The 26,265-nt window shown below is 48.9% G+C and overlaps 1 protein-coding gene across 3 annotated transcripts in view; it reads left to right on the forward strand.

Annotated features, from left to right (window-relative positions):
• The window catches only part of NUDCD3 (NudC domain containing 3), a 79,083-nt gene that overhangs the window by 48,070 nt on the left and 4,748 nt on the right, over positions 1–26,265 (forward strand). For all 3 annotated transcript variants that reach the window (XM_060171605.1, XM_060171606.1, XM_007524404.3), the window contains exons 3-4: positions 9,046–9,178; positions 20,191–20,334. In XM_060171605.1, the coding sequence (XP_060027588.1) occupies positions 9,046–9,178; positions 20,191–20,334 (277 nt within the window). The remainder of the gene's footprint in view (positions 1–9,045; positions 9,179–20,190; positions 20,335–26,265) is intronic.

Here is a 26,265-nt window from a genome sequence, read left to right on the forward strand (position 1 = left end):
CCTCTGAGATTAGGGCCTGGTTGCTGTCACTTACTGTCCAGCTCACACAGCTTTTCACCAGGAGCACTCTGTTAAGTTGTATTCTAGAGGAGGGACTGCTAAGTTTGCCCCTTGCTTGCTATCCTATGATGACGGGCATGTTTCCCTCACTGTTTCCCTGTTACCCCACAAGGTTTCTACCTATTGAACACTTACTGGACACCAAGTTTTCTGCCATCATCACCACCCTCTCCCCTACCCTGTGACCCACTTCTTGACCCCATATCCCTTCCCACAGCCCTGTGACTCAGACGCTGTGGCCCTTGCCCAGACCTTGTGCCTCAACCTCGTGACCCTCTCCTGGCAGTGGTGCTCTCCTGGCCTCCTGGCTGAGGCTTGCACTCTTCTTAGCTGTGGCCTGACGCCACTGAGAGCAGCCACACTGACCAGTGCTGACCTTCAACTACAGCTAGTCAGGAAGATCTGCAGGGGAGCCCTCGAACACTGGCCCTGACCATCCTTTGCACGCATTGTCTCCGTCGCATGTCCCAGCAGAAGTAGCAGCATGCCTTAGACTTTCAAAAGGAAGTAGGCTACTTGACTGCTACAAGAAAAAATTGCTTCTGCCTAGCAACAGCCCACTGAGTAAAGCTTCCAGACACATCTAAGACTCTAAAATTGGCTCTATACAAAATTAGACCAAACAACTGAGAGGAAACAAAATGGTGGGAGAACTATAGTGGTGATCTAGGGGAGTGGGGATGGGGACACAGACCGTTGGTGTGGGAGTGGTGGAGGAAAGAAAGAAAGAAAAAGACTGGACTGTGAACCATTACTCAATAAAGCTCTAAAGAAAAAAAAAAGTGCTCTAGCAGCACCACTAGGGAAGACTTCATGGGGGGGGGGGGCGGCTAAGAAAGAAAGCCTTAACTTCCCTCCTCTCAGGTGCCACCTATTTTGTCTCTGGCATGTGGTTGCCACCTTAGTCCCAGCTTTCACCTCCTCACCATCTTCCTTCTTAGTGAGCTTTAATATATTGGTGGATACATATGACATTTTTGAGGGGCTAGGAGATAGCTCAGTGGGTAGTAGACAGACACCCCATACTATGTGGGTGAGTCCCTGAGGTGCTGTCCTAGACACTACTGGGAGCACCATGGCCAGCACCAAAGGGGGGGGGTGGGTGGGGAGGTGGTTACTAAGTGAATCAGGCTGCTTTGATATGTCAAATTACACAGAAAGTGTTGGCAGATAAGTGTTGTTAAACCCAGTTTATATTTATATGAATGTATATTACTAAAATAAGTGTTCTCAAAATGACATGAATCTAAAAATGTAATGTCTTGGTGTAAAGTTATTAGTCATCTTGTAATATAGTAACCACATTTCCTTGTCAATCATATTTAGTGAAACTCTAGTCAAATCTTTTTGCATATATAAAGATACACACATACACACACACACACACACACACACACACACACACACACACACACACACACCTGGGGCTCGGCTGACTCTTTCAGATAGGTAGAGAAAGAGAGAGAGAGAAAGGCGCAGCACCAAAACTTTCCTTCAGTGTGGTGGGGGCTGGGCTTGAGCCCGGGTCTTCTGCATGATAAGCAAATGCATTGTCCAAGTGAGCTATTTTGTTGACCTCTTCTAATCAAAACTTTAACCACAGACATTCAGAAAGTCTTTTAGTCATTTATAGAAGTTACTTTCATTCCACTCTGCCTTAAAAATGACTTCATCTTCCCCATAAACAACTTTGATCCATACTCCCAGCAGGGGAGAAGTGATAGGATGAAGGTAAGAGGACTCTGCACTCCAGCTCCATCAGCACCCAGAGAGAGAGAAGGAAAAGGAGAGGGACATATGGAGGTAGTTATGGTGTCATGAGTGGCTTAGAGGGAAAGAGAGGATGAATCAGGAAAAGAAAGGGCAACTACGTATAAATGTGGACAGATAGTTGTAGAGAAGATGGTTGGCCCATGTCTAAAACTTTAGAGAAACAGTGGTGGATTGCAGTGGGGAGAGTGAAGATTCAGAACTCTGGTGGGAATGGTGTGGATTCAAACCCTTGTCGACATCTAATTCTGTAATATAAAAAGAAAAAAGAAATAAATATATAAAAAAGTAAAAAAAAAAAAAAAAAAAAGGTAAAAGACTGGGGTGGGTGGGGGGGAGGGTTCAGGTCCTGAAACATGATGGCAGAGGACCCAGTGGGTGTTGTATTGTTATGTGGAAAACTGGGAAATGTTATACATGTTCAAACTATAGTATTTACTGTTGATTGTAAAACATTAATCCCCCAATAAAAAAAGAATCATTTAAAAAAATATAAATGATGACCGACAAGATAAAAAAAAAAAAGACTTCATCTTGAAAGAGATTCCTGGAAAAGATAGGTTCCTTTTAAGATTGAGATCATATAAAGTTGAACTAAATTTAAGGAGACACCCTTCCCCCCAGACTCTCTAAAAGTAATTTGTTGAAATACACCTTGGTAAAGTATTTTTTCCCTCTCTCTACCTGGTTCCAGTTCCTCCAGACTTGGAGACTGTTAATAAGTATAGTACTCTTGTTTTTAAGTTAGCATAGTTATTTGTTTAAGCATAGTAAGAAACTGCTCTTGTAACAGCATACAGTCAGAACCATTGGCTAGATCACGAGTCATGGCTCTTGTGTGTGGCTTGCTGGCTTCCAGCAATACAGTTTCAAAAAAGGAACCTTGTGGTCATTACCATTCTTATTGCATGTATGCAAATTGGTTTTTACTGTAATTATCTATGGTAAGAATTGGGGATAATTGTAAGGAGAGAAATTGCTTGCACCTTTGTAAATATTAAATCTAATCTTGGTAATTGTTTCTGAGGTTTGTTATATACTTGTAAATTAGGCTGAATACTGAGTTATTTCAGTTTCCTCAAATGTCTATTGTTCTGCAAGCTGACTTCCATTTCCCCTAATTCACAGTTCCACAACACTCAGTATAAATACAATAAGTAAATATAGCAAAAGGGAGAGCAGAATGGTGTTGAATGTGATTTTAAAGTAGGGAGTGGCTTTTGGATGTGATAGAAAACATTGCCATCCTTTTAAGAATTTGTGTATGTGTGTGACTCACACATTGCATACACTTCAATTTATTGACAAAGAAATTTCACCAAATTAAGTTTGGGGAGGGATGAGATATTTTTGCTCAAAACAATGTGCTTGGGCTCCATCAGTTTGTACCTTAAATTAGCTGCAGCGTGTGGGTGTGAGACATACCAGGTCATTTGTGGCTTGAATTATAGAGGCCAAATTGCTTCTATTACAAAGGGAGTTGGGTTTGTTGGATGTATTACCAGAAGTCTCAATCTGCCCAAGGCAGTAATGGCCTCTTAGTTTACCCTACAAGTAACTTCACCAGGATTCCAAACACTACTTGTCTAATTTGTTCTGCAGTGCCTGTTATAATGTTTGGGTACTAAATCCTCCTAATTTCTTCCTTTGCTCCCATCCCTGGGATAGGAAAATGAGATTTCAATGATCTGTGTTAGAGAAGATTATCATAATAAATACTGTGGTGCAGCTCATGAAAACAGACTTTTAGTTTGTTGAACTACTTATGTATTTAGGTAGACTTCCAGCATGTAGTAACATAGTCCTTTGTGTCTTGGTTGCATGATGCTGATGCCATTATACTGACGAATAGCAGCACCTGTGTCTATAGAGGTGCTGGCAGTGGGTTATAGGCCTGAACATCGTGCCCTTGGTGTATTCACTATTCTCCTCTCTCTCCAGAACAAAAGAGGGGCTTCTATAACCAACTTAAAATGACAACTTCCAGGAAGTGTAGGTGATTCTGGGTTTGCCTCTATAAAGAGAACCTTTGTTTTTGTATATTCAAGTACATACCAGTGTGGGGGGTGGGGTGCGTGATGAGGACACTCTTCTAACATTAGGAGAGCCAGGCAATTCGGTGTCTGTCCAAAACATTTCAGTGACAGTCCTTTGAGTCATGGACTAAAATAGTTCTGGACAATTGTAGAGCCCTTGATTACTTGTTGCTCAAGGAGGTGTCCACATATAGCAGACATCACCTGCTGAGCAGGGATAACTTCCTCTGGAGAAGCCAGGGAACAAGCAGATTACACCAGATGACCCTTTACCTTCTGCCAGGTTGGACAGTTCAGTTAATGCAGATTTTTTAACTTCTCTTCTGCCTGTTGTGAAGGGATCTGAACTCAGTGCCTGTGACCCTGCTGTGATGCCTCCTGTCACTTAAGGAGCTGGTCACTCACACACAGGGGAGTCACTGAGGCCGGGGTTGGCCCCTGTTCCAGTGGCAGGAAGCCAGTGAGAATGACTGCCCTCCTGGTGCAGAGCCCCTGCAGTGACACTTGGGCTCCAGGGTTGCTGAGAATGCTGCCTGAGGACATGCTTCCAGGAGACCTGGAGGCCAGGAGGCAGGGGTTGGGGGTCAGCCACCCTGGGGCCCCCAGCAGGCAGCGGGGCTTGTCACAGTGCTCATTCTGTACAGAGAAGAGAACCCTCCATGTTTCCTCCCAGCAGCTGCAAAGGGGCTGACAACTGCTACTTTCCAGGTGTGGTGTGTGGAGAGGAGAGGGAGAAAATTACTTTGTGGATTTGGACCTCCTGAACGTGGGATCTCAGCATTCCTGAGCCCACTTTTTCTCCCTTTTATTTCAACCATAAGGGGAGAGGGAGAAGACTGCTTGTGGCCCTCCCTGGGGGCCGTGGTGTGTCCATGGGGTGCAGGGTTGAGTGTGCGTGTTAGGACATGTGCCCTGCCAAGCAAGCTATTGCCCAGTTCAGAGAACTGATTATAGGGTGGGCGGGACACTACGTCAGTAGCAGAGCACAGGACTTGTATGCACAAGGTCCCAGATTTGATCTCTAGCACCTGGTATGCCAGAGCCGAGTGATGCACTGGTCTACCTCACCCTCATGCTCTCACAAGTGCTTAGACAATAAAATGTCTGAAAGAGAAGAGGGTGCAGGAAGGGGAAGCAGTGGCTGCCCTAAGCACCCCACACGCTTACAGCCACACAGCATGTTAACATACACACACATTCCCAGATGCTGTGTGGGCTGCTTCATCATGTGTGTAATGTGATGCACACATGGCCTTCTGACACACATATCACATGTTACAGCAGAGCACATGCATCACACCAGACCAGCACAGCCAGACCAGCACAGCTGGACTCTCCACCTGGGCCAGGCCACTGACCAGGCCTCACATCTAGGCTCCATTGGGGACAGAGCAGGTGTGCAGAGGGGGCGGTTCCTGCTTTAAACCCAACAGGCAAGCCTGGGGAAGTCAGTGGCGCCTTTTCTTGTGAGGATGGTGAGTCAGTCTCAGCCTTTCTCTCTCTCTCTCTCTCTCTCTCTCTCTCTCTTTCTCTCCATCCCTCCCTCTTGGGGCTGGGGAGGGAGGTGACAGCTGATCTACCCCACTCCTTGGACAGGCCCCTGTCTGTGGGCCTGTGGGCCTTGGAGACCCACATCTGTGCCAGCCAGATAGCTGTCAACTCAGGAACATGGCTGGCCTGACTGAGAGGACCCTGCCTTCTGCTACAGCTGGGTGGGGAGACTGTTGTGGGTGCTCCTGGCCTGTGGGCACGGAATACTGCCCTGCTTTCCCTCTATGCATTCAGACCTTGTCCCCAGGCTGAGCGCAGTAGGCGTGAGTACTGCAGTGAGGTCTGGCAGCTGATTCAATCCCCCCCCCCAAGCAGCTGGAGGGGCTGCAGAGGCTGGACGCTGCTGGGGAGGACAGGGAGGGCGTGGGAGGGGCTGCAGCACCTGCACATGACAGGAGGCTTATTTATACACAGTGCTGGCTAGAAATAATCAACTGTATTTAAAGAGAATGAGAAATCCAGAGTGTTTAAAAAAAAAAAAAAAACACCCAGCAGTGTGTTGGGCATGTCTCTTCTGGCTCCCTTAGGAGGAGGTTACCAGTCTGTGCAGGGTGAATGGGCTGCCCACCCAGCCAGGCCGAGAGTTCTGTGGGAGCACCCAGCTGCTCACCGTGCTCCGGGGTCGTGTGCACACAAAGCAGCAAGGGCTCAGCCACCTGTCATGGGGCCTGCCCCTCACCTTGAGGGGTCTCACCACCACCTCTGTCAAATGCCAGGGCTGAGTTATTCTTTGCATGTGGGCATTTTGTGTCTTCCTAACTAATTACCCTGTGGTTTAGCAGGCTCCACAGAGAGGGTTGTTTGTAGGGAGAAGCCCCCCTCAGCTCCTTGCCTGGGAGTCTGTGCTCCTCACAGGCACACGTTGGACCTCTGTGCAATGGGCACCAGCATGGAGGAGGGTTCAGACAGCTTGATATACCCCGCTCTCCATTCCTGTTGGGGGCCAGGATGGGAACATTCTGGCATGGTTACCTGTTAGCTGTACGAATAAGGTCACCAGGGAGACCCTCCTGTCTATGCTTCCTAGAGCAGCTTCTCTTGATGGTAAAGATTCAACAGCCGGGTGGTGGCACACCCCATAGAGTGTACATGTTACCATGTGCAAAGACCCAGGTTCAAGCCCCCAAATTCTTCCCTACAAGAGGGAGGCTTCACAGGGGGTGAAGCAGAGCTGCAGGTGTCTCTGTTCCTCTCTAGCTCTCCTCCTCTCAACTTCTCTCTGTCCTATAAAATATATATGATTCTGCACATGGTAGGAAAGCTGGGGGACAAAGAGGAAAGCCAGACAGCAGGTCATCTCTGCTGCCCGGAGCTGGCTGTGTTTGTGCTCCTCTTGGAGAGCTGCACGTGAAGCACACACGAGCGAGTTGTGTCTTGCATGGAAAGCGTTCCCACATTGCCTGGCAGCCACATTGCTCACTCCAAGTGAGTGACCACTCTGAATGGCTGTCACCCTGAATCTGCCTGGCATCTGGGGTGCTGACAGTCCTCTGTGTCACCCAACTTGTGGTTCACCCTGTCAGCCACATGGCCATTGTCCCTCTGCATGCCTCTGTGTCCACGTCTCCTGCAAAGACTGCCTTGTTGGTTCAGGACCCCTCCTAGTGGCCTTGCTCTAGATGGGTTCCTGCTGTGAAGACCCTGTCCCCAAGCCTGGCTCCCTCTGAGGGGTTGTGGGTAAGAGCTCAGACTAGGAACTGGGGGGACCCTGAACCCACCAGTCTCCAGCCCAGAGATGGGCCACTGTCATCCTGGTGATGCAAGGTGGGCCCAGCACCCCACAGAGTGCAGGCACTTCTCTCTCCTGAAAGTTACCCAGAACAAATGGCTTCTCACTCACCACCACTCCTGACCTACCCTGAGCAGATGCCTCTCTGTGTGGCGACAGTTCTGTGTCCCCACAAGTGGGGTCCTGCCCTTATCCTGGCATTCCCTGGGCTTCTTTTTTTTTTTTTAATTTATTTCTTTATTGGGGAATTAATGTTTTACATTCAACACAGTAAATACAATAGTTTGTACATGCATAGCATTCCCCAGATTCCCATTTAACAATACAACCCCCAGTATGTCATTCGTCATCTTTCATGGACCTGTATTCTCCCCACCCACCCCAGAGTCTTTTACTTTGGTGCAATACGCCGATTCCATTTCTGGTTCGACTTGTGTTTTCTTTTCTAATCTTGTTTTTCAACTTCGTCCCTGGGCTTCTTAAGGCCTGGGAAGCTGGAAAACTGCAGCTGCTGGGCAATGTTTGAGTTCATACGAGTTGCTGTGTGTGTGTGTGTGTGTGTGTGTGTGTGTGTGTGTGTGTGTGTGCGCACATGCACGCACCACATCAAGCCATACACTTGTGTGATTTCACCACTCGGTGAAAAGGCTGAATTTTTCACTCATGGAGACAGAGAATGAGAGGCCACATTACCAGAGCTTCCCCTGTTGTGGCTCTCCTGTGTGTTGCTGGGGCTTGAACCTGGGCCTCACACATGGCAAGGCAGGTGGCCTGCCTGGTCCAAGGCTTCTGTCTTTAATTTAGATTTTAAAATGTTATTCATTTATTTGTTAAGACAGGAGAAATTGAGAGGGGGAGAAGGAGAGACCTGCTTCATAGTTTGTGAAGCTTCCCCCCTGTAGGTGGGAAGCAGAGGCTTGAACCAGGGTCCTTATGCATGGTAATGTGTACTCTCAAACAGATGCACCACTGCCTGGCCCCCTAATTAGACTTATAACTCATAAATGGATTTCTGAGTCTGCACTTATATAATGTTTTCACAATTGTTAACACTGCTGAGGTCTAGGGCAAATATTTCATTGTATTTTATTTTTAGCATCATCATCTTGGCAAGGCCCTGGGGCATCTGTGCTGCGCTGGGCTTGTGATGCACTTCCAGTGGGCTTTGGCGGATGGGCTTTCTGGCTGCCTCGCTCCTGAGCTTGCTGCTCTCACTCACTGGTCTGTGGGGAAGGACAGTGCTGACCCGGGGCCTCGATCTACTGGCTAGGCGGAAGTGGGGGTGGCTGTGCTAGGGTCAGAGAAGAACATGTGTGGGTGAAGTGGGTTTGTTCTTTTTATTAAGGTAGGCCCTCCAAAGTAGTTTATGAGGAGCTCTGCACCCACATACCCCCTCTCCAAGATTTTAATTCAAGGCACTTTGGTCAGTTCATTGGCCTTGTCTCTAAACTTCAGGCAGCCAGGGATAGGGGTTGTCAGGCTGCAGGGCTCTGCACTGGGCTCTTCTGTGTGGCTCTCCTCTTTGTCCCTGTGATTTCCAGGGAGGCCTGGGGACTGGTTTCAGGAAGAAAATTGGGTGGACTCCTTTCTCTCGCCTACCCTCTCAATTCCTGTAGAAAGGGGAAAAAATGACTGCTGGGAGTGGTGGGTTTATAGTGCTGGTATCGAGCCCCAGTGATAACCCTGGTGTCAGGAAGGAAAAGGAAGGAAGAAAGAAGGAGAAAGAGAAAGAAAGAAAAAGGAAAGGAAACGAAATTGCCCAGAGAGGGGTGTCTGAGGTGCAGAAGGAGGCTTGGGTGGCACAAGCTCACAGCTGGAGGTCATTTGCCTGTCTATCCCCTGTGGCTCCTGCCCTGTGCTCGGGCCCCAGCTGTCATCTCACATCTTGTTCTTTCTCAGGAGACAGGAGCAGTTCCAGAGGAACCCTGACAGCTACAATGGTGCTGTGCGTGAGAACTACACCTGGTCGCAAGACTACACCGACCTGGAGATCAAGGTGCCCGTGCCCAAGCACGTGGTGAAGGGCAGGCAGGTAACCACTCTGTCTGGAGCCTCTCAGCATCTCGGCCAATGCCTGTGCCATACATGGCTTCTCCCCGGGGCCACACACACATAGACCTGCTCTGGATTCACACACACTCCCTAGCTTACCTCCATGTGCTACTAGCTAGCACTTGGTGTTGACTTTTAAATTAAAACCTTTGTGTCACTCATTGCATTTAGTTCCCATGGAAACACTGTATCATAGGCCAGGCACTCATTACCCACCTCACAGGTAGACAGAGTCACTCTTAAGAGGCAAAGCCAAGGACCCCAGTCTCTGTGGTGACAGAGGACTTTGGTTCTGCACTCTGTGCAGAGCCTTCACTTTATGGGCTCTGTGACATCTACAGCTTGACTTGACCGCTGAGATCTCCTTCGCCATGAGCCTGAGTGAGCAGAAATTTAACCTTTCAGTGGGAGAGAGATATTTGCTTGGGTGCCCTGTGAGAATGATATAATTGTAGATTGTTGAAAATATGCAGGCTTCTCTCTAGAGAAAAGAATCCCTCTCTTGTGCTGTGTGTAGTGGGATGGTCACACTATTGTAATTCTCAGTATAAAAAAATGATCTGCTACATGCCAAAAATTGTAGCTGTATTTCAGTATTCAGGAGAACCCTCTGAGGGAGTAGTTACTGCCTTTACTTTTTATAGATGGAAAATTGAGGCTCAGAGACGTTACCCAAGTTGACAAGGAAAATTCACCACTGACCTCCACCTGCTATGTGCAGGTCAGTGAGAGCTGTCTGTCTGTTTCTGGCTGAATGAATGAATGAAGCGACAGAGCTGTAGTTTGACTGGGGTGTGCTTACTTCTCAAACATATGTTGGGAGGCAGTGCAGCGGGGACTGTAGGCTTCTCCTGTCTGCAGCTCTGGGGTCAGTCCCTAGCAGCACACTGGAGCCTGTGGGCAGTAGAACTTTCTGTCTCTTCTTTTCATAAAAAAGAAACAAAATAACACCTCTGCATACCAGTGTTCATAGCAACAGTTTGTAAGAGCTCCAAATTTGGAAGCAACCCAAGATGCCCAATGGCAGTTGAATGGCTAAGAAAGTTGTGGTTTATACACAATGGCGTACTATGTAGTTGTGAGAAATGATGAGGCCATTGCTCTTGCTATATCCTTGTCAGAACACAAAGGCATCATGTTGAGTGAGACTAGCCAGATAAAGACCAGTGCTGAATGATCTCACTTAGAGATGTAGCTAAAAACAAAGAGCAGTCAGGGCAAACACAAGGTGAAACTTGGACTGGATATGGTCTAGGCACCAAAGCAAAGGACTCTTGGGAAGGAGGAAAAGCGACAGGATGAAGGATTATTGAGATCCAGTTAAAGACTATACTACCAAAAATTAATCTGCTATAATAAAATAAAAACAAAGAAATATGTACACGTATAGTATCCTGGGCGGTGGAGAGTGAATAAAGTGTTGGATGGTCAAAGAGAAAGGAAGGAAGGAAGGAAGGAAGGGTACATCCATTTCTCTCTGCATCATACTCCTCATTAAAACAATTTTATTTCATATGAGGTGGTGTTTCACAAGAGAGAAACCGGAATACCGCTCTAGTACATGGCAATACTGGGGACTGAACCAGGAGTGTATGGCTTGCAAATCCCTGCCAGCTGAGCAACTTCCCCGGCCACATATGCTTCTCATGTTATCAAGACCAGTTCTACTGGCTTCTTTGAAACACAGCATCCCCAGAAACAGGCAAATACAAGTTGAGTTGCTGGTGTCTCTCTAAGAAATAAACCTCTGTGCCATACAGAGTGGTGCTGGCCAGATCCCATCTCAGTGCTGCTCCCTCCCTCAGGCCTGGACATGTGGTCAGTGATGAGTCCCTGTTGATGAGTCCCTCCTCCCCCCCTCCTTCCAAGCACAGAGTTCTCCCTGGCTCCCCAGACTCTTAATTACAACAGACTGGCCCTGGGTTCCAGAGTCTGGGCAGGAGGGCACCATCTGAAGGGCCCTGCAATTTCCTGGGAGTATCAGATGAGTGAGGCCTACTGTGATGTAGCCCGTGAGCCCTCAAGGCTTCATGTGGAAGTGGCTCAGGGCTGTATGCTGCCCAGAGTCAACTTGAGCAGCACAGCCTGCTCTTTCCCACTCCCGAACATCTTGCCAAGACTGGGGGCTCCTGATATTGCCAGCTGTGCTATCCAGGCTGGGCCAGCCTACCGGGGGTTGTCCCCACAGAAGGCCACTGCAGAGGGCCATGTGCTCTGGCTTGGGCCACAGCCACTCAGACTGACCTTCCTAGGACGGTAGTCCAGCACCTTCAGGGGATACAGTGAGGCAGGGGCTGAAGTTTACTTCCATTTTTGGTCAGGTCACCATGTCTATAGGCAAATAAATCATGATGAACAATAGTGGTTCTGCTTGATTACTGCTTGACTAGAAAAGGTAGAACTGCTCTATTAGAAAAGGTAGAACTATTACTGCTTGATTAGAAAAGGTAGAACTTCCTTGTCTATCTCCTAATTTTTTGTGGACTTCTGGAATCTTCTCTAAAAGGACACATGTTAGGCCTAACTTCAAACTAGTTATCTCTTTCTCTCTCTCGGACTCAGGATACCCAGCTTCCCTCACAGCTCTCTTTGTATGTTGTGTAGCTATTAGAGCCTTCTTCCCATCAAAAACGCTATCTCCATTGTACTTGTTACTAAGGAGTTTTGTTGTGGTTCTGCTCAGATGGGAGCCATGTGCTGAGAGGCTCTTCCCCCCACATGCCCTCCACTCTCTCCTGGCACTGAGGGACAGGCCACCACACCTGGCCCAGGCCGTCATCTTTTAGGTGTGCCTGTGCCCCTCAAGCTGCTGTGTCTTCACCTTCACTAAAGGTGCCTGAGCTTTTGCTCAACCCAGGGTCACACATTCTCCTGCACCAGCCTGTGTGTGATGGTCCCCAGGACTCAGACTAAGCTGCTTTGGGGCTGGTGTCAAGGACCAGGCAGTGCAGGGCTTGGTGCCGTGGCTGAGGTCTGTCTGCTGATGGCCAGGGCAGGAAGGGGTTGGTGAGCTGTCTCCCTGAGTCGGTGGGCTTTGGAGCAGGGGAGCCTGAGCATCACACAGGCTTGAGGGAGGCTCAGCCCACAGAGGCCACTGAGGATCTTGTGTCAGTCTTTTGTGACACCCACCGACTCCATCCACATGGGGCTGGCTTCATCTCTCACACAGGTGAGTTTTTCTTTTTCCTCTTTCAATAATATTTTCCCCCACGCCATTCTGACTATACTGTAATGCTCATCAAAAGTTGTGGTCTTGGGTTCTTTGTGATCTCAGAGTTTTAGTTATGCCTCTCCCTTAAAACTTTGGGAAAAGTTTATTCTGGCTTTTGCTAGTCTAAGGATTTTTCCCCCCTCCCCAGAGTTGCCACTTTCTTTCTGGACCAGATTCTCCTCAGCTGCTCCCTGAGGTACCTGTCACAGCTGCCTGTCAGCAGTGTTTATTTTTGGTTTTTGTCTGTGGTACCTGTCGGATGTCATCCTGATGGCAGTCGTGATTGCAGCTGCTCTCAGCTGATGAGGTCACTGTGACTGTGGGTCTGAGGGCAGCTGTGCATACACGGCTGGAGGTGGATGTGAGAGGCCCCGAGTACTGCTAGGAGAGAGTCGTGGCCTCTCCCTTCTGCTTGCTGACCTGAGGACCTGAGGACCTGAGGACGCTGCTTTGTGCTCCAGTGCTCACTCTTCACATATGGCTTCTTTCTCTTACCAAGTCACTGGTGACTGAGAAGCTTCTCTGAATGGACTTGGGATCTTCACCTTAGTGCTGTGTGGCTAGCTCTTTCCTTCACCATGCTCTTAGCTTGATCTGCTGTGTTTAAGAGAAGGGGCAGGGGGCATCATGGCATAGAGGGGCCACTGCTGATGCCAGCAGGCTGGTCACAAACTTTGTGGTATTCACTGAGTCACCAGGTTCTAATGCTGGAAATTGGCTATCTAAACCATGCCCCACCAACAGTTGAGAACTCTCTCTGAGATGGAGAACTGAGACCCCGGGCTTCTGTTAAAAGGGGGTGGGATGGTATAGCCACCAGAATACCCACCCCTTCCTGCCTTGCTAATGTCCTGTTAATGTTGCAGGAGAAACCAGGCAAGAACAAGTGAGTGGTCTCCCTGACAGGTCTCCTTCCTCTCAGGGCGGCAGAGATCTTTGCTGATGGCAAGGATGGTGGCCACTCGCTTCCTTCACCCTGGGGACCTGTTGGAACAATACCCTGGCCCTGGCTGTGTCCCCTGCAGTGACATTTTCCCCTGAACTTGACACAGCTAGTGAAACGTGGTGCCACCTGCCCTGTAAGGTGTTCCCTCCCTAGAGCCAGAGTGGATAGACTATTATAGGAAACTTCTGGCACAGAAAAGGCTAATAGACTACGTTTATCTAGTTTATTTTTATATTTTTGAATGCACTGCACATTGAGCTTGTTCAGAAATGTAAAAATGTCCATACTCCCAGAGGGTTAAAGAATAGGAAAGCTATCGAGGGAGGGGATGGGATATGGAGTCCTGGTGGTGGGAATTGTGTGGAGTTGTACCCTTGTTATCCTATGGTTTTGTCAGTGTTCCCTTTTTATAAATAAATTTTAAAAAAAAGGTACAATGGAAAGTTTCTCCCCTGGCTGTATTGGCTCTCCACCCACCACACCCCCTTAACTAAGTCATCATGTCACTAGTTTCTGGGATATTTTGGTGAGATTCATTTGTAATTATAATCAAGTATGGACATACGTTAGCACAGCGCATGTACAGCATGTGAGACACCAGAGATCTCAGTGTTGACCTCCCCCGTGCCGCTCTTCTCTCTTCATTGCTGCCATGTCCCCAGTGCCTCTGGGCTTCTGTGGGACCTTGTAGACCCAGGATTTCCCTCCTTGGCTGCCACAACTCCAGGGTGCAGGTGCCCCAAGCCCATGACCCCAGGCCTCCTCTCTAGTGTCTGCCTTGTCTCCCTTCTGGCGCTAGGCTGGTTTTTGCCAAAAAGCAACAGATCCCCTTTAATACATTTATGTGTTCCTTGTAGATTAAATTTCATGAAGTGCAATTTTTAGGTTGACAGTTAACTTAATATCAGCATTTCCCCCCCTAATTTCTATAGGCATTGCTAAATTGTCCTCCATAGAACAATCGAATTGAAAAAACTGCCATTTTCCAGTTTCCATCAGTGATGTTCCAGGAACCCATAGTTTTCACAGATTTTCTGTTGAAACTTTGCTAGCAACTCTTGGGCTGTTTAAGTTGGGTATGTGAAGAGTAGTGCTGGGCACAGTATGAATTTGTATTTCCTTATGAGTAAGATTGAGCATCTTGTTACCTTTGCCCATTTGTTATTAGGTTGCATGTCTTTTTCACACTCATTTGTAGCTCTCTATATCTTAGATGAACTCCTAGTCTGTCTTTTGAGTAAGTTTATGGTGTTTTCCCCTTGCAGAACTTAATACTTTTCATAGTCAAATTAATAGGTCTTTTTGTGCGGCACCTAAAATTTGAATTAGGATTAGAAAAGGAGTAGGCTGCGTTTTGATAGGTCTTCTTTGAGGCTCAGAATCTGAACCTTCATTGCCTTGCAGTTTGATCTTCTTACCTGTTAGAGCACTTTCCCCCTAAATTCCGCTTAATGGTTCCAATTTAATTGTTATGGAAATGAAATGATTTGTCTCCTTCCTGGAAATTTTTTTCTGTGGCAACTTAGACCCCATCTCATTAATAACCATAAGTCTGTTACAGTATGAATTTTATCTCTTGCAACTGATCTTCCTCTTATATTTGGTTAAAGATTCTCCAATGTGCAGCTTAAAAAATACAGGTAGAACTTGAAATTTAATAGAATTAGATAAAACTGAAGCTAAAATGAACCACTATTGCTATTTAAAAAAATATTATAAGAAAACAGTCTAGATTTTATACTCTGTATTTATAAGGCATTCTTATGTAAGGGTGGTTTGGGTGTTGAGTGGTAATCCAGTTCCTATACTGAACTCAGCTGGAATCATGCTTAATAAATAAGGCCTGCTCTTTGGCTGTACTGCACAGAGCGTTTGTCTTTGTGTGTGCCTTGTTTCTTGTTCGGCAAGGGACACAGCTCTCCGCTTTGTTGGGACTTCTTCCTGGGCTCAGAAGGACCTTGCAGTAGGGTCTTTGTTAGCACCTTGGGGTGATGGTCTGTAGCCTGTGGCAGGGACCTCCCCCAAAGAGAGATCATTTCTGAGGTGGTCTCTGCTCCTTCAATGGGCCCATTTCCCTGGCTTTGGCTCTGCACCTCCCACCCCATGTATATACCCTCCTTCCATGTTTCTTCTTGAGTTTTATCATCTTTTACTGGAACTGGGCATTTTAAATAACCATATGGTAACTTTGGAAACCAGATTCTTTTCCCCATATTTTCCTGTTTCTGGTACTTGTTGTAGTTCTTACTTGTTTAGTGACTTTCCTGAATTGATTCTAGAAAGTCTGTTGTCTTTATTTGGGAATTACTACTAAAATCTCTTCTTGGTAAGCTTAGTGACCTGCTAATGATGGACCAGAGATCACCTTGAATGTTGGCAACAATGCATCATTTGCCTCTGCTGAAGTGCTCCACCTGCTCTATAGGACATGCCTGTAACACATGGCCTCACAGTTTAAAATTATGCTGTAGCTTGCAGTTCCTTCTTGTGGAGTGTCTTGGTCAGTGGTGAATGCTTAGGACCTCAGGCTTTTCTGGGCAGATGCACAGTCCTGCACATTGTCTACTGCTCCACCTTCTGGGCTGCTGGCATTTCTTTTTGCTGTTTGAGAGAAAGGGGGTGACACCACAGCACTGAGTTTACCCCACTGCTGTGTGCTCATCCTGTGGCCTCAAGTATGGCAAGGCGCTGCCCTCTCCGGTGAGCTGGCTTCTAGATTTCCAGGGATACTTCCAAATGTCTGAAGAAAATCCCTAGGGTTATTATATTCCTCACTTTTATTTTGCTTTGTTTCTTTTGTTTGCCTGAACCGTTACCTGTCACCTTAGTCAGCTGGGAATTGAAAACCCTGGCCTGTAGTTGTTTTCTGCAAACACTCCCTGGGGAAAGGACTTTTCCAAGTCCAGGTCAAAACAGTCTTACAGTTGGGGTCTTTCAGGGAAGCATCACACAGGTCAAATGAGAATTCTTAGAGAATGAAGCTTCGAAAGATCTCTAGCTCCTAAATTCTCTCCCTAACTGATGTCTTCCAGGATGCACAGGGAATGCGGGTATCAGGGGCTGCTGGCCAGGCAGAGAGGACCTCGAGCAGATTAAAATGTCACAGTGCTTGCTGTCATTGCTGAGGGGCATAAAATCTGCAGGGTTTCTGCAAACCCTTGATTGTTTTTTCCCCCTACGTTCAGAAAGAGTTGATATTGACAATATCTGCCCATATGTTAGGTGCTGCTTTGGGTTAAGAATGTCTTGCATAATATTCTGTTTTCCTGGAGTTTCTTGTGACCTTTTCATTTTGTCAAAAGTAGTATGAGACCTGAGAATTCTCCAGACTCTCAGTAACATGACAGTGTATACTTTCTAAAAATCATCATGTTCCTGAAGACTCGCTTTCTGAAGCCCTTTCACCTCTGGGCATGGTTTGGATGAATTATTTTCCAGTTCTGCTCTATGGCTTCCATATGAGACTAAATCAAATCCACATGGTTCTTTGGGTTAGATTCCCTCCAACTTTACTGGGAAGAATTGACCCATCCCACTGTATTCGTTTAGGCAGATTACACAGTGATTTATAATGCATATTTTGTGAAATGATGGCCACAGTAAACTTAGTTAGCATCTATCACCTTGTTATATAGTTTTAAAAACCCTTTTCCTCATGATGACTTTTCCAGCATACTCAGGGTGTGCTAAGTGCAGTGTCCATAACTGTAGGCACCATGCCATGCCTGGTAGTTCCAGGACTTAAGTTATCTTACAGCTGGAAGAAATCTGTACCATTCGACCTCCTTTACACAGAACCTTCTGGTGGTCAAGGTTTTGTCCTTATTGTGTAATGCAACTGCCTCAAGGAACTTGATCAAAATAGTATATGAGAAACACTTCATAAAATATAGTTATTTTGCCCTTATTTTAAATACTCAGTGTTGGGAGTCGGGCGGTAGCACAGCGGGTTAAGCGCAGGTGGCGCAAAGCACAAGGACCAGTGTAAGGATCCGGGTTCGAGCCCCCAGTTCCCCACCTGCAGGGGAGTCGCTTCACAAGCGGTGAAGCAGGTTTGCAGGTGTCTGTCTTTCTCTCCCCTTCTGTGTCTTCCCCTCCTCTCTCCACTTCTCTCTGTCCTATCCAACAACGACGACATCAACAACTACAACAATAAAGAAGGGTAACAAAAGGGAATAAATAAATAACTATTTAAAATAAATAAATAAATAAATACTCAGTGTTGTGGTTGAACAGCTGGCTCAGTAGGTGGTGTGCAAGGCCCCACATGCCTGGAGGGCCCCAGGCTTGACTGGGGTGTTGGGGGGAACCCCAGCACTCCACACCCCATCTGCCAGCATAGACTCTCTCTGTCAGTCATGGATTAATCTTTAAAACGGCGACTCGGTTATAAAAAGTTACACACTTTTTGTGAATCGGCTTTCATTCATCGTGCTCAGTCCTCTGGGGGGGGGGTCTTATTGATTAGAAGACATGTTTTTCTTTGGCTCTGTTTTGCTGCTGTCATAATTTCTGGGGTGTCTAGCTGATTGTCTGGATTAGTCTTTGTCACTGCATTGGCTTCTTTGCTTTATCTTCTTTATCTTTTCCTTATAATTAAAAAAAAAACTTTATTGGGGGATTAATGGTTTACAGTCAACAATAAAATACAATACTTTGTACATGCATAACATTTCCACATAACAATACAACCCCCACTAGGTCCTCCTTGGCCATCATGTTTCAGGACCTGAATACTCACCTCCCCACCCCCAGAATCTTACTTTGGTTCAGTGCACCAACTCTAGTCCAAGTTCTGTTGAGAGTTTTTCCTTCTGATCTTGTTTTGCCTGTCTATAAATGAGATTATCCCATATTCACCCTTTATTTCTGGCTTACCTCACTTAACATGGTATCTTCGAGCCCCACTTCCAGATCACCGGGAGTGTATATCTGCTCCTGAGTTGCCTGATCAGGTCTCTGCCCCAAAGTCTGCACAAGGTCTCTCCACTGCTGCTCCAGCCTCCAGGGATAGTAGTAATGGAGACTCACGGTTGCATTTGGTGAGCCTTAGGGGATCGTCTCCTCCCATCAACAGTTTATTTGTTAATAAAACTCAGACTGGAGGTGGTGCCTCAACTGACAAACTGTGGGACTGTTACCATTCACTCCAATGTAAGAACGGGCTTTCAGCCCCAGGAATCTCTCCTCTCTGTCCACAAGCCACGTGTGTTCGCAGTCACCCGTGACTTGGTGGGTTCCCAAAGTATTCCAAGTCTTCTCTTGTTGTGTTCTCATGTCCCTTTAGAAATTTTACTTTAGGAAGTCAGGTGGTAGCACAGCGGGTTAAGCGCATGTGGCACAAAGTGCAAGGACTGGCGTGAGGATCCCGGTTCGAGTCCCCGGCTCCCCACCTGCAGGGGAGGGGAGTCGCTTCACAGGCGGTGAAGCAGGTCTGGAGGTGTCTATCTTTCTCCCCCCCCCCATGTCCTCCTCATCTCTCTCAGTTTCTCTCTGTCCTATCCAACAACGATGACATCAGTAACAACAATAATAATAACTACAACAATAATAAAAACAAGGGCAACAAAAAGGAAATAAATAAATATTAAATAAAAAAAGAAATTTTATTTTAGCTACTGCGCTTTAGCTCTAATAGGTCTTACCTATTTTGTTTTCATATTTTCTGGTTTTATAGGCAGAGTATCTTCTCCCATATCTCTGAAGACAAACTGAGAATATTTTAGAGTATCCTTTTTCTTCTATATAATACTCTTTAATCTTTTTTTAAAAAACGCATTTTTCCCCCATGCTGCTGGTTGTCCTTATTAAGGTTGGGGTGAATCTTCTGTTAAGATTTCCTTTTTTAAACTAAAAAACATTTCCCCTGTTGTTTTGAGTGTGAAAGAATATTGGCGACCTTCTCCATTATGTGTCAGAGATCTGTGCCCAGCACGCTGAGAGCTGGGAGGAGACCGGACAGCCTGCTTACAGCGTGTAGGCTCGGTGCTCCTGCCGGCGCCAGACAGCGGCTTCCCTTCTGCTTTGATGGCCTTCGTGGCACAGGGATCCCAGGCACTGAATCTGAGCCATTCTAATTTCAATCAAAAGAGTTTTTATGGTCTAGAACACAAACGTTTACAAATTGAAGAGAAGTAGAACACAGAGTAAGCAGGTGTTCTGTTCCCTGTCCCCCAGTGAGCCTCCTAGACCTGAGTCCCTGCTGGCCGGGACGTACAGTGTGGAGGAATAGCCCCCAGTACAGTGACTTCTAGGACAGCACGTAGCCCAAGTGCCCAGAGGAAAGCCTATCAGCTGAGGTCTAGAGCTGGTGTCTCAGAGAGTGAAGGCAGGAACCCCCAAGCAGATGGGTTGCCCTGGCCCTCCTGGGTGCATCTGAGCCCTGGCCATGGGTACGATGTTGTGACTCCTGACCAGAAGCAGCTGGGGCAAGCACGGCAGCCGTGCGGTTGACATGAACAGCAGGACAGGAGCAAGAAGAGCAGACCCCACCACAGAGCTTGTCTGGCCTGCCCTTCACCGAGGAACTGTCTCCTCTACCTGGGCAGGAGACTTGGCTGCCCCGTCTGAAAGCCAGCATCCCCCTGTTCTGCACAGCACCCGTGTGTCACCATTTTCCATGTGGAAGCAGAGCTGCTTGCACCTTTACTGGGAGGGTGGTGGCACCCTACCACTGCTCATTCTCAGTCAAGAGTACCAGGGACCCCCGTGACAGCCTCAGTCTTGGTCCCTGTGGTGACTGGCTGGGCCCATTCGGAACCTCCCTTCTGCCGGTGTTGAGGACTCTGGCCACCACTTTCACAGCTTGACGTGACTCTTTGCTTTTCTCTCCCAGGTCTCTGTCACCCTCAGCAGCAGCTCCATCCGGGTGGCTGTTCTGGAGGAAAGTGGGGAGCATGTCCTCATGGAAGGGACACTCACCCACAAGATCAACACTGAGAGTTCTCTCTGGAGCCTGGAGCCCGGCAAGTGTGTTTTGGTAAGTGGGGGCTCCTTTGCCCGAGCCCCCCCAGTTGGCGTTCCAACCCACCGCAGTGCTCTTTCCTCCAGCCACGCCAGTGCTCTGTGCATGCTTGGGGGACGCCTCTGTGGGCTTGGCTGCTTGTCCCTGCTGCACCTACAGCACTGGCCTGGCTCATCCCAGGGGCAGATGCAGCCACAGGTCCTGGCAGGAGGGTCCATCCTGAGAATGTAGCTGTGCTTAAGCAGGGCATGTCCCAGGTCCCTTAGATCTGAGGCAAAACAAGTCACACATTAGAGGTAGTTTTTGTTTGTTTGTTTTTCCCCTTTCCCAGAGCACTCCGCAGCTCTGGTACAGGGAACTGAATCTGGGATCTCTCAGAGCCTCAGGCATGAGAGTCTGTTTGCATAACCATTCTGCTATCTCCCCTGCCCTGTGGCTCTTGGGGAGTTTTCCTGTCAGTGTAGCAGACAGAAAGCACCTTGGGGGGGGGGGGCAAGCGTACAGAACAGAAATGCTGCTGCTCATAGAGCTCAAATTTGGTGTTCTCCGCTTACTTACTGGGGCATATTTTAGGACCAAAGTTTGCCTGCTGCTGGTGTGCTTGGGATGAGATCACTGCTCTGTGACTGTGTAGTGTTGGCATGTGTGACCAGGGGCAGGTGCTGTCCCCCTGGAGCCTCTGGTGCTAAGAGTACTAATCCCTGGCACAGCCCCTGCTCTGGCCGCTGGCCGTTGATCCTGGTTTCAGCCTCTTGGGGCCTTCATCTTATCGTCAGCTGAAACGTACAGCCTTACCCATCTTTTTCCTGACTTGTCACCAAGTGCCAGGCCCTGGGTGCTAGGGAAACAAGTCATAGGTTGTCTCTCAACCACTGTTTGGGGCCAGTCTCCCTGCTAGCCCCCAGAACCTGAGAACAGGGCCTAACTGGGAAAAGAGGTCTTTGTAGATATGATTACATTAAGGTTTCTGAGACAAAGGGATTTCCCGTTGGGCCCCAGACCCAGTGACAGGTGTCCTTGTGGAGAAAAAGAGGGAGATTGGAGGTATAGGAAGAGCCACAGGCAGAATGGAGACTTGGGGACAAGGCCATCCTTAGAACCTCTGGAGGGAGCACCTTCATTTCCGGCCTCTGGGTGAGAACAGAGGTCTGTTGTGGTGCTTTGGAGAGGCTGCCCCAGGACCCGAGCACAGGAATCTGACGACTCTCCTGGCTATGTGGGACGGGAGGATGGGTCTGCTGACTCAGAAGTGACAGCCGAGCTTGTACCCTGGCCATAGGTCGGGCCCTCCACACCAGAAAAGCAGAGGAGAGGGCCACCTGCCAGCCTCCTGGCATCTGATCTCGGGCCCCTGCATAGCCGTGCACACAGGGCACCGGCTGCCAGCCCAGCCACTTCCCTCCTGCCTGAGACATGGCTCCACATCTGACACACCCGGGCGGGCTTTCAGAGCAGGCAGGGGCGGCAGCTAAAACCGTGTGACAATCTTGCCTCCCTCCCTCCCACACTGAGAATGTTAAACAAGGTTTTTGACTCGGGTGAGCTCCTGTCTTGGTTACTAAGATGTGAAGTCAGCCATGGCAACGGCACCAGTGTCTTCCCCATGTCTCCTTCCCACCCTGGCACCCCGCTGCTGGTTCACCATCCTTCTGGCAAGTGGCTGACCCTTAGCATGTGGACACTTGGCACTTCACATGGCCATCGCCTGTGTGAGACAAAGCTTTGCCCTCCTCTGTTGTCACAATTCACACACAAGTCATTTAAAGTCGGTGTGACAGCTGAGGAGTCGTTTGACCAGCATCACAGCTCACCCCAGTAGTGTGGTTTCTGAGCTGGTGGTTTTGTACAAGTGACATTTAGATCACTTCTTTAGGATATAGTTCCCACAAGTGGCGTTCCAGGCTGGCCATAGTCCAGACCATCTGCCGTGGGCTCCATGGTGCCGCCCATGTCCACCAGTCTGGGCTTGCTCACTGTACTTAGCCTTCACGGTTTCTCTGCTGCTATCAGCCTGTCCCCTGTCCCCTGTCCCCCGTCCCTTTTGGCTTTCTAGTGGGGACATGTGTGTGTTCTCACCAGGCAGCTCCCATCTCCTCCTGGCCCCTTGAGGTCATTAGGCATCTCTTACCAGCCTGCTTCCTCAATTCAATGGCAACTGCAGTTTAATTACAGCAGTGTTTTGGCAGGAGCTTTGCCCCTGGGAGCTAGTCCAGGGGATGAGATGTGAGCCCTTGGCCTTTGTACTGACACCCCAGGGGTGGCCAGAGGCCTTGCCTCATTCCTGTCTCTGGGTCCTGGCAGGGAGTAGAGTAGGCATCTGAGGCAGCAGACTCCACACTGAGCTAGAAGTCTCCCTGAGATCAGGCCTGGGCTCCGCAAACTCCATCTTCCTCAGGAAGAGAGCTGCTTTGTGGCCAGTCAGTGGGGGGTGTCTCTTCTTTCGGGGCTCCCCTGCTTTCAGAGGCAGAGTGGCCACCCACAGAACACTTTACTTTTCCAGCTGAAAAAAAATAGCTGACAATGCCCTAAACTAGGTGAGCATTTGGTGTTGCCCCCAGGAGTCCAGAGAGGTGTGTGGCCAGCCCACAGTCCACATCCTTCCCAGAGGGTCTTCCCTACACTCAGTCCTGCAGGCAGGCAGCTGTGAGGCACTGTGCCCTCCCCATCCTCCTGCTGTCCTCCTGGGCACAGTGGCTCCCTGAATAGAAACAGCACTCTGTGACTAAGGCAGCAAAGGCATGGAAATGTCGGTGAGTCACTGCCACAGATTGGGGGTGCTGAGGTAGGTTTATTCATGCAGAGTTCGAAGTTTGTGCGAGGACATTTCGGGGGGGAATATTGTTCAGCCAGCAGACAGGGACATCCTCTGAGAAACTGGTTCTAGGCCTGGGAACTGGCTGGAGAAAAGGAACTTAGAGCAGCTTGCTCTGTCAAGAATGAGGGGGGCCCAAGAATGCTGGGGTGTGCCACTAGGTCCTAAATCTGGGACACTCTGTACCCTAGCCTAATGGAGGATAGGAATGTCAAGGGTTTCCAGGAGTCTGAATAAGAGGGCCAGGTGGCTCTTCACAGAGGTATGTAGGCCCTCTCAGCTGGTGCGGCCTTGCCCTGTCATCAGAGGTGGGTCGATGTGCCCTCGTGGACAATGTGCTGTACCGAGCAGGAGTAGTACTCAGAGGTCTCCCGGCACCTCACAGATGCCCACAGCCTCTCAGCCTACATAGAAAAGTCACCTGGCATCTCAGACAGGCCTCCCAGCTCTGACTGCTTGTCCCCTGTGCTGCCTTGGGGACACCACACAGTGTCTCACTGGCATGCTCCCGCGGGTCTTGCCGGGAGAAATCACCAGACAAGCCCAAATAAGGGCACTCTTTGCAAACAAAAGACAAAGGCTGTGGAATGTTCCAGATGAAAGGGTGCAGGGTCACTCATAACTGAGGTCCTGGACTAGATCCCTTTTAGCTGAGCTCAACTTGTCACCCTTAGGAAAGAAAGATTCACGGGGTCTGTGGGTACAAAGGTCCAAGAGTGTTCATGGACCGTTGTGGGGTGACCATGCACCTATGTGGACCCCCTGAATGCTCTCTGTGCAAAAGATGCAGCCTGAGGCTGGACACAGGCAGAGTAGGAGCAGGACACCAGCCATAGATGAGGCCAGGAGTTGGTGTTATTTAGTGCTTGAATAGCTCTAGCTATTCAAGTGTGAGTGTGAATGCATTCCACAGTGTTTCCCAGAGAGATTGCAAGGTGTCTGACACTCTCAGTCGTTAAGGAGGTGCAGATTCAGCCTCAGGGCCCAACATGTTAGAACGGCTGCTGGAAAGAATTAGCAAGGCCAAGTGCAACCGGTCACGTGGAGCCCCTGGGTCTCTGACCTGTGCCAGGGTGGGGTGGGGGGCTGCTGAATGTTGAACTGGTTTGTGGAACCTTTTGGCAGCTGTGTGATCCCAGGAAGGCCAGCCAGACGGCAGTGTGAGCCGGGCGCTAGGGGCTGACGAGGGGGAGACAGAACTTTGAGGGAAGGGGGTAACTGGATTGTAGCAGTGGCTGCATGCTTGTAAAAGCTCCCGGATGTGTTCTCAAAGGGTATGTTTACTATATGCCAACTACGCCTCCACAGACCTGAGTTTTAAAAATGTTAAAAAACCAAACCCAAGTGTCAGTCCATCACCAGACTACTTCCTGAAAGATGCTCCTTTCAGACATGGGCTCTGGCGCTTCCTGTCTGTCACTTGGCCTGAAGGGAGGACAGTTAGCTCTCAGCAGCTGTGATTGCTGAGCCCCAAGCTGTGCACACAGGAGGGCACGCACCTCTCCACCCCCTTTCTGTGAGATGTTCAGGAGAGACAGACTGGGCGGGGGAGAGCAGGGCTTTGGGTGAAGTGGACTGTGACTGCCAAGGGGGCAGGAGTCTCCTGGGCTGAGGAGAATATTCTAGAACTAGATAGAGGGTGTAGGGGGGAGGAGAGGAAGTCAGGACATTGTGAGCACTAAATGCACTGATTTATTCACTTGAAAGTGGTTGATTTATGCTATGTGAATTTCATCTAAAAAAAGAAAAAGTATTTCAAAGTAGTGCGGGCTCATCTTGATGTCAGCTGGGAGTTTTGTGTGGTCTTCACCCTGTCAATGACCACTGTTGTAGTGAGCCTCTAATGAGCTCTGGGTAAGGCGCTTCTCAGCACTAACCATCAGGACACCTTGGCCTGATATGTAGAGTTCATTACATACTGCACATGTATGAGCGTTTGCAATCATGGCAGGGACCCTGCTCTTGGTGGATGGGGGTGGGGGGTCAGGGGTGGGAGAGGAGGGCTTCATGGGCTTGTTCTCTTTTGAGAATTTTATATTTATTTATTTATTTTTACCCAACAGTGTTCAGCTCTGGCTTGTGGTGGTACTGAGGACTGAACCTGGGATCTTTGGTGTCTCAGGCATGAGATTCTTTTTACAGAGCCATTAAGGTCTCTCCGCAGTCCTCTTTGCTGAATTAGAAACATGAGGGTTGGACATTTACAATTCAGGGAGGGAATACACTGCCCTAGATGACCAGTAATCTGCATCAGCTAGGGTGTGTGGAGCAGAGGAACCTGGAGGAGGCAGGGAGACGCCCACGGCCAGTGCTCGCTGCCTTGAGCAAGGCCTCCTCAGGCCGTGCTTGGAGAAAAACCCGACAGTCAGGGTCCATGCATCATTTCTCTGCCCAACCCACTGGGGCCTTCCCTGGGCACCAGAATTGGGTAATTCAGCTTTTTACTAGGGAGAAAAAAAGAATTTGCAGCCTCCACCAGGCAGCAGGCCCATGTGGACTTGCTGTGTGGACACGAGGGTCTGGGTAACCAGGACACTGGGCTTGTTGCTTTCAAAGAGAGCCATGTGGGGCCTGGCCACATGTCACGAAGACCTTTGGCAGAGCCCCTAGGAAGTGCTTGGGCTGCCGGGCTGGGCACTGGGTGATGGGCAAGGCACAGTGGCTTCTTGGTGGAGTGACAGTGGGTGTTCACTGGGCGTATTAGTGTCAGCAGCACCAGAGCTCAGGTGCCAAAACTCATTGGCTGTCTTCTGTCATTGTGAAGAGTTGAGGTGTTGTGTCCCATTAGCACCCAGCGCTTCTTCTTCTTCTAGCGTTTGCCCTAGCACCCAGCGCTGCAGCTCCGTGAAGACACAACTGCAGCACCAGCTGCAGGCTCAGGGTGCTGACTGGGGAGCCAAGGGCCTGATGTACTGCATGCATGGGGCGGGGGGTGGGGGGGCAGAAGCCATTCACCTGGTGGGAGGTTAGAGTGGAGAGCATGTGCAGAAGCAGCCAGTCACCCAACCATTTTATGGAGCTGCCGAAATGCTAGCTTCAGGCCACATTTGTGGTTCCCCAGGACCTGCCTCAGTGGTGCCCTCAGCACCCTGTGGGCTAGGCCCTACTCCCCGGGGCTTTGTGTGGCAACCTCC

The sequence above is a fragment of the Erinaceus europaeus genome, chromosome 14, assembly GCF_950295315.1.
Source record: "Erinaceus europaeus chromosome 14, mEriEur2.1, whole genome shotgun sequence".
Lineage (NCBI taxonomy): Eukaryota > Metazoa > Chordata > Mammalia > Eulipotyphla > Erinaceidae > Erinaceus > Erinaceus europaeus.